Raw genomic sequence first — 8,452 nt, 5'->3', positions numbered from 1 at the left:
CCTAAACCCTAAACCCTAAACCCTAAACCCTAAACCCTAAACCCTAAACCCTAAACCCTAAACCCTAAACCCTAAACCCTAAACCCTAAACCCTAAACCCTAAACCCTAAACCCTACCACTGGGACGACCCTGTCCCAGTGGTATTTGGTGATTGGGTTCGATGCGAGTTGTATGACACAGGAACTTTTTCCCCCCTTTTTGACAGGGTCGTCAACTTCTCCCTACCCAAGGTTATATATGCTAAGCCGTTGTTATCTTTCTCTTGCTTGCTTATATAACGTCTCTTTCTAAAATATCTCTTTCAAAAATCTCTCTCTCTCCTCGTTTTCTAAAACCTTCTTTTAAAACCGAGGCTAGAGGCTCGACCGTACGTCGCTTGGCCGTAGGCGACGCAAGAACATATTGGCTTAACTCACTTGTCGCTGGAAAGTGAGTGCCGCACAATCGCTAGTCTGCTGCCTTCGAAAGTGCGATTGTGTCAAGTGGTATCAGAGCAACCTTTGTTTCTTTCGATCTTTTTCGATGAATCTGTAACGAACGCTCAAGTTTGATGAATCTTATACATATAATTAGTTAAAATACGAATTTTTTTCACTTTCGCTTTCAGGCCATTTTTTAGTCAAATTCCAAAGGGGTTAACATAGGAACTTTTTCCCCCCTTTTTGACAGGGTCGTTAACTCGATCTGAAAAGTTATTTTCTCTTTTTAGTATCATACCATATCCACTAAAGATTGTCCTAAGCTTAAAATATGGAAGAAAAAAAAAACATTTACTCATGTCGATAAGACGTCACAACCTCAACCATTTCGAAAAGACCCTCATAGAGGCACCCAAATCACTAACTGAAAATCATTTGTTTCTTTCGATCTTTTTCGACGAATCTGTAAGGAACGCTAAAGTTTGATGAATCTTACACATAATTTGTTAAAATACAAATTTTTTTTCACTTTCGCTTCCGGGCAATTTTGCAGTCAAATTCCACCTAAAACCCTAAAACCCTAAACTCTAAAACCGTAAAACCCTAAACCCAAATATTATGAATTTGACATACCTACCTTTAATATTTTTATTTTTGTTCTTGTTTTTTTTTATTTTTTTTATTTTTTTTTTTATTATATTTTTTATTTTTTTTTTATTATATTTTTTTTTTTTTTTTTTGTCCTATTTCATAGGTCTGGCAATGGCACTTGCCTTTTCTTTTCCTATATGGAACAAGGGTTATAGAACCATTTAGAAAAGTTGTTTTCTCGTTTGAGTCTCTTACTAAAGATTGAATGAAGAAAGATTGAATGGAGAGTAAAATAAGAAAGGAATAAAAGCATATAGTTTCAATGGTGAATTCACATGAAGCACATAATGCGATTATATTGGACGAATTACACAACATTAAGCTTGGTCTTAACTCATAACTCATAAATACCAAGTATGCAACGCAAAAAACTGCCGAAGAAAGTTTTCTAGATTTCCAGTACCTGTCTTAGATGTTGAAAGCACTCTTTGAAACGGGTTCAAGGTTACCCCAACAGATTCCTAGAGAACTAGTGCGGCACTAGGTGATCCAGCCGCACCTTGTTACGACTTCACTCCAGTCACTAGTCCGACGCGCAAGCCCTAAGTAAGCAAGCAGTCAAAAAAATATCCAGCTTTAATTATAAATAAAGCCCTCATCACAGGATCATATAACTGTACAGCAAGCCCAAGGACCTTCAGGCCAGTCCTCCGGGGCGTGATAACGAAAGCGACCATCGTCATCATTAACAGTGGTTGACATCCTTCCAAGGGCAAACTACTGCATTGCCATATGCAGCATTCAATAACCCATTCCCTGACTTCGGGGAGTGTCCATTTTGCAGAATCTTTATCTTGGCGTGTCCATTGCTTGTTGTGTCTGCCGAAAATTGGCTTACACTTCCATTTTTTTGTAGAAAGGCGTCTAATTGGCCACATGCTGCCTTAATGAGCCCTGCAACCACGAGATTTGGTACAATCGCAGCGTGAAGCAACAAGCAAAATTACACCTAAGCAACATTGGCGATCTACTTCCGAAGTATTAAAAGCAGAAGCTATCAAATATATTATTACATTAAGTTGCAATAACTATGGTGAATTGCTGAACCTAAAAACTGATGAATAAATCGGCTACCGGATGATAAAGCAAGTACCGTACCTAAAAAGAGCGGGGAGGGTTTCCCTGGTCTGGACTTAAATTCAGGATGAAACTGAACTCCCACGAAGTATGGATGGGCATCTAACTCGACAATCTAAAGCACAATTCCACACACGACTAAGAAACTAGACATCGCACGACGACAGAAAACGCACTCCACACAATCATCATTTAATAATTCATACCTCCATACGACGACCTGTTTCATCACTGCCAACAAAAGATAAACCGGCATTTTCAAGTTGACACACCATATCAGGATTGACCTAACCACAAAAGAAAAAAATGAATACTGGTGTCTTAACTGGTAAAAGACCGCCTAAGGAAAGTTTCCAAGTAAACTAAAAGAATACCTCATATCTATGCCTATGTCGCTCATCAACAAACTTTACATTGCCATACCTTCAACGCAGTTGCAAAATAATATAGGTCAGGGACGAGGAATGAAATATGAGACTCATCAATAACAAATGCTAATTAAAGCCTTCTTTATCCTATCAGCTCTGAAGTCTACCACAGATATTACACAATTCAGGAGTAACATGCCAGTAAGCTTTAATCAATATAAGGTCCTTACAACTTTGCAGATTTGCAGTCCATAACATTAAAGTAAGTTCTCCTTGACCCTAAACGCATAGTTCCTCCCATATGAGTCTTTGAACCCTATTATCAAGAACAGAAACTCAAGTTCAAAGGATACGTGGAAACAACGTGATCAAACTTGTAAATGGCACACCTCAGGCATAAAAACCACACAAGGGTTTGCGGTTTCAGGATCGAACTCTGTGCTGTTAGCATCATGTATACCAAGAACAGACCTGGAAAATTCAATGACAGCAATTTGCATCCCCAGGCATATGCCTAGAAAGGGAATCCCATTCTCTCGGGCATATTTGGCTGCTAGAATTTTCCCTTGTACTCCCCTATCACCAAAACCTCCTGGAACTAGAACACCGTCAGCACCCTGAAAATTAGTAATAATCCAATAAGTGCATAAAAATTAACATACAACTACAGAGAAGAAGAAAAGAAATTTAGCCACAAACTCAAAATGTAGGGGCACCTTTAAAAGTTCCCACGCAGCTGCATAAACCTCGGGGGCCTGCGTGCAATAAATAAATCAACTAAACGATCAAAGGCAGAGAAGCCACTTAAGAACAAAATGTACCTCTTTGGCAGAAATATCTTCAAGATCCCCAGCTGGAACCCATTCTACAGTAAGCTTTCTATTGCTGACGACAGAAGCATGTAGAAGGGCCTGAACCATGAAGCTAAATATTAGTTTCTGATATACGGTTTTTTAGACTAAGCTTTTACATAAATTAAGGCATATTTATAAAGTGAAAGAAAGCAAGCAGGAGTAAGGTGCCGTTAAAACAGAAAACACACATCACATCCATGAACTGTAGACAGAAAATTTATTCTCCTTCCCTCTCAACTACATACACTCGTTTTGTAATGGCCCTCGAGGAAAATATGAAAGGTGTAAGAAAATCATTGTGGAAAGAGGTGCTAATGTAGGAAATTCACTTTTCCCTAGGTTACCCTCAATTCTAGTAAATAAAATGGCTTTTGTAATAATGAACTATTTAGAAGGAAAAAAAAATCCAAGAACACCGACTTATACAAACTAGTACTTGAAGTTCTTGCAAATAGGCCGCTGACTATTTCCTTGCACCATTTCCACATCATTGGGGTACAACATAAGAGTTATGGGCAATATGAAATTTATGAATGATATAAGACAAGAATGACTCAAAGAGCCTACAAGTTACTTACAGAGTATTTTTATACTTATTCATCTACCTTTCTTTTTCAGATGACCTAAACTGCGTAGCCGAGACAAGTGCATACATGAGCTTTGGGACTATACTGATCAAGATAGATCCCAATCATGTTTTAGACTCTCTTATTCTTTGACATGCACATGTTTTTTTATTATTATTTTGTTTACTTTTTTCGAAGCATCTTGTAATTATCTACTTAATGAATAATGTCAGACCTTGTTTTGTTGAAGTGTATACTCTTTTTTTCTTTGCTTTTTTTTTTTTTTTTTTTTTTTTTGTTAGTTTTTCGACTACCTTTTTTCCGGCATTTTCCTTTTCTTATATTTCCTTTGGGTATTCTATCACTCGCTCTCAATGAAAGTCATTTTTTCAATTAAAAAATAAAAATGATTGTGCTACTTCAATTGAAGCCAATTAAAGTGACTCTCTATAAGCTAAAGTTCGACACATTTCTTCAGAGTTCGGCAAAACTTTTAAGAAAAAGGATAAAGTTGCCCCTTACGAATAGCTAAATTTGTAGAATGGCCTTAATCCCCCTAGATCACCGTAAATGAGCCTTTTGTACTAAAGGATATGGACCAATCATAGAACCTTTTACATGAAGTGAAATGCATTAGCTATCCACTCTTTGGTCAGTTGGACGATAAGTGACAGAAAAGGAAAAGAAGTAATAAACTAGCCTTTCAATACCAATACCAAAAAGGCAGATATGTCTCATCTCCTCCATCTCTCGTACTCTAATTGAGTTTAATGAAGATCTTTTTCCTACTACAAATGCCACGAAAAAAAAATAATAAATAAATAAATATAATAAAAGAACAAAAATAGAAAACAATGCAAAACAAAACAAAAAAGGAGTTAAGTGCTTAGTAGTTCCCCGTCCTTCGCTTCCCGGCACAAAATTATGGACTAGTAGTTCATAGTGTACTAACTCATTACGTAGGTAAGATTGTGTATACGCACAAACCTAGGCTTACAATTTACAATACCATACAATTGCTAAAATTACAAAGGAGGAAAAATATCAAAGTAGAATGTACGATAGACTATTAACAATAATTATATAAGACATTTAGCAGACAGAAAAGCATCAAAAAATGAATTAATTGTTTCAAATGTTGAGGAACCCCAAAATAGGGTCCCAAGCCCCCGGGAGGTTGGAAACATTTCATGTTCTGGGACCTACCTTTAACACAGAGAGGTACGAATCTGAAAGGCCTGTGTATTTACCAACCATAGCAATTTTGACCTATATATTTCCACAGTTTGAAACAAAAAAATTGAATGAATATTTTTATTCTCAAAAAAAAGTAGAAGCATAGGATAAAGTTTAACAAATTAGATAAGTGCTCAAGACCCACGGAATCATGTAACTTATCATATAACCTTGTCCTAGACGTCCATTCATCTAAATCTGGTTCTCCTGCTACACTGGAAATTTGTAAATGTTAGCTGACCAATGTCTTCAGTGGAAATACATCCAAGAGATTCAGACAGATAAGATGCAGGGACGTGAGATAAAGATTTTATGTCGATAAAAAAAAAAAAAAAAAAAAAAAAAAAAAAAATACATTTGCAATACCAACCTGTGAAGATTCAGTCCTTTTAAGAGTGCATTATGAGCCTTCTGGTCCTGTTGAAGAAAAATGTTCTAGTCTTTCCTCGCATAAAAAGAAATAAGACTAAAGAAATCACTTACTCTTAATAGCAGAGGAATATGCCAAATATTTGGCACATCATAGAGAGTGATTATATTCTCTGCCTGTCAAGAACCCAATTCATTAGTAACAAATGCAAAGTATCAAATGAGCATGTAGAAGAACATCATCATATAGTACCGGCACATGACAAAATTGAGCAAGTTTTTCCTTAACATTTTCATCGAGTTCCTGTTAAAGCCAAATAAAAGTAAGATCATGTGTAGTCCCAAGCCTCTAAAGCAAGTAAAAGGGAAAGGGAAAACCTTTGAACTGCGGCAAGCTAAAATATTTGGGACCAATCCCAGTCCTCTTAGACCTCGAACACTGTGTTGAGTAGGCTTAGTTTTCTATGGCTCAAAATTAATAAAAAACATTCAGGCAAATCAGCAATCGTTAAAAGATAACGCATAAGCTTGTGCCTCATTTTTCTCTCTTTTCTTTGACAGATAGTACAGTGGGTAAGAGAACATATGTATACGGAAGGCACATTTTCCATGCATACCTGTTCACCAACTACATTGAGGACCGGAACAAGGCTAACATGAACCAAGCAGAAATTTCCAGGACCTAAAACAAGACATGTTAGACAAACTGACCACAAGGCAGGTTTCTCAAACAAAATTTAGATAAGATTAACTCGGCTCATCAAAGAAGCTGATATATAAACAACTCTGACCTACGCGGTACGAAAATTGGCCAAGTGCTTCAATAAATGGCATCGATTCAATATCTCCTGCATGAAGTAAAACAAAAACAGAGGCTAGAGGCTCTAGTTTTCTACACACACACACACACACACAAAAAAAAGGAGTACGTTTCTCAAGAAACATGCTTTGAACTTATACCTATGGTGCCACCCAATTCAATTACACACACATCAGCTGGACCTTCTTTACTATCAACTGGTATCATTGCTACACGCTCAATCCATTCTTGGATAGCATCTGTAATGTGTGGAACAACCTAATAAAAATAGAAATGAAATCAGTGTGCCATTAACATTTCACTATAGAACTGAGAACAGAGACAACACAAAGTCTAGCAGACCTGAACAGTCTTTCCCAGGTAATCACCTCTTCTCTCCTTGTCAATCACAGACTGTCAAAATATCAAGGGAGAAAGTAAAACTAGTAACGATATATGCACAACTTCACAAACATGAAGACAAGCGAACACAGAGAGGCAATGCACCTGGTATATTTTTCCGGTTGTGATGTTGTTATCACGAGTTAGTGTGATGTCCAAAAATCGTTCATAGTTTCCAAGGTCCAGGTCAACCTAAAGAAAGTAGTCATTCATGTTACATAAAACAGAGAAGCTTCATAGAAAGCTAGGTTAGAGTCCAACCACGATTAATATCTGTACAAAACGATTACAAACTGATAATCAAGAAGCCAAAACTTTAACAGTGGACTCTACTTGGTAATATTTAAAAAAATGGAAGTAAAATAAGAACAAAGTGTCCCCCAACTCACTCATTGAAATACATCAAATTTTTGAAAAACAGGGCAAACGGCTTTATATACATGGAAAACATGATATGAAATTATTGGAGGGTCATGCATGCTAAAACAGATAAATGCATCAATTTACCTCACCACCGTCATCCAAGACGAACACTTCGCCGTGCTCAAAAGGAGACATGGTACCAGCATCTGTATTTAGATAAGGATCTGCAGATATGAGCAAAACACGTAACATTATTTAACTACTAACACTAAATTACCCGCCATATACATGAAAAGACAATGCATATGCAACCGCAAACTGACAAACAACATTTCTGACATCTAAAATACCAATCTTAATGGAAGTAACTCGAAGACCGCAAGCTTTAAGGAGGACTCCGATACTGCTAGCAGTGACCCCTTTGCCCAGTCCACTAACAACACCTCCCGTAACCAATACGTACTTCATATTCCTCAGGTTCTTAAAATCCAATAGTTGGAGTATGTAAGCAGTTCTGAGGATGTGGAAGAAGAGGAATACAAATAGGGGATATAAAGGGTCAGGAATATTGATATTAGAGAAATATAATTAGGTTAAGACGGAACGGAGAGATTAACGAGAAATCGACCTCGTTCACAGTGACGGTCTTTACAAAGCTCCAGCCCAGCCTCTTAGCGCATTCTTCTTTTGCTCGTGCATTTTCTTTGTCTCCGGAAAACTTTCTGGAATTGTTGAAACTCTTTGTGTGTGTGTGTGTGTATAATATATATATATATATATATATATATATATATATATATATATATATACTATTTTGGGTTATCTTGAAACGATGAATCAACCTAGGAATGGGATAAGCACGAAAGCTGGCGCCCCGTCAGGTGGAAGGATAAGAAGATAGGAGTGTTTAAACTGTAAAGGAAGAAACTGGTTGAAATAGGCGTATCTGTATTGTTCTAAAGGCCGCGGAAAAAACTTCCCTCCTGGCTTCCTGTGCCTCCCTTGCTTCTCTCTCTGGGGCGGCGGGTGGCTGGGGAAGAACAACAACTCATTTCAACCAACAAAAATTACGTATAAATATGGAACGCCAGAACGCATCAACAACACTTTTCTTTTTCTTTTTCTTTTTTCTCTCCCACGCTTTTGTGTATTAAGTTTCGAATTAATAAAAATACTTATTATTATTTGTTTTTTCCTCCTTTTATCCTTTACCGATCAATAAATTTTTAATTCCTCAATAGTCGGTGGCTGCACCAAACCTTGTCTTGAATATCCACGTTTCTGCACCAAACCTTGTCTTGAATATCCACGTTTCTGCACAGTACCTCCTCATTTCAGCCCATCTTT

At 37.1% G+C, this 8,452-nt stretch overlaps 1 protein-coding gene across 4 annotated transcripts; it reads right to left on the bottom strand.

The window, feature by feature from the left end:
- Nucleotides 1-1,341: 1,341 nt before the first annotated feature.
- On the bottom strand, nucleotides 1,342-8,231 carry LOC111811601 (uncharacterized). 4 transcript variants are annotated; one of them, XM_023698531.2, is made up of 22 exons: nucleotides 7,734-8,222; nucleotides 7,456-7,619; nucleotides 7,250-7,329; nucleotides 6,848-6,934; nucleotides 6,704-6,754; nucleotides 6,502-6,619; nucleotides 6,333-6,389; nucleotides 6,159-6,223; nucleotides 5,920-6,003; nucleotides 5,795-5,845; nucleotides 5,656-5,718; nucleotides 5,543-5,589; nucleotides 5,318-5,387; nucleotides 5,143-5,205; nucleotides 3,338-3,427; nucleotides 3,233-3,271; nucleotides 2,906-3,133; nucleotides 2,747-2,832; nucleotides 2,523-2,571; nucleotides 2,355-2,435; nucleotides 2,170-2,263; nucleotides 1,342-1,965 (listed from the first exon to the last, which is right to left on the bottom strand). In XM_023698531.2, the coding sequence occupies exons 2-22, from the start codon at nucleotides 7,571-7,573 to the stop codon at nucleotides 1,757-1,759; spliced, it is 1,830 nt and encodes a 609-aa protein (XP_023554299.1). In that variant the 5' UTR covers nucleotides 7,574-7,619; nucleotides 7,734-8,222; the 3' UTR covers nucleotides 1,342-1,756. The 4 variants fall into 4 exon arrangements, with proteins under 4 accessions (XP_023554299.1, XP_086973988.1, XP_023554300.1 ...); XM_087117862.1 differs by lacking the exon at nucleotides 6,333-6,389 and having other exon boundaries at nucleotides 7,734-8,224; XM_023698532.2 differs by lacking the exon at nucleotides 7,734-8,222 and having other exon boundaries at nucleotides 7,445-7,570.
- Nucleotides 8,232-8,452: the final 221 nt, after the last annotated feature.

The sequence above is a fragment of the Cucurbita pepo genome, chromosome 15, assembly GCF_057944985.1.
Source record: "Cucurbita pepo subsp. pepo isolate OVF chromosome 15, ASM5794498v1, whole genome shotgun sequence".
Taxonomy (NCBI): Eukaryota; Viridiplantae; Streptophyta; class Magnoliopsida; order Cucurbitales; family Cucurbitaceae; genus Cucurbita; species Cucurbita pepo.
Note: the sequence above shows the minus strand (reverse complement) of the source record. Positions and strands in the feature narration are given on the sequence as shown.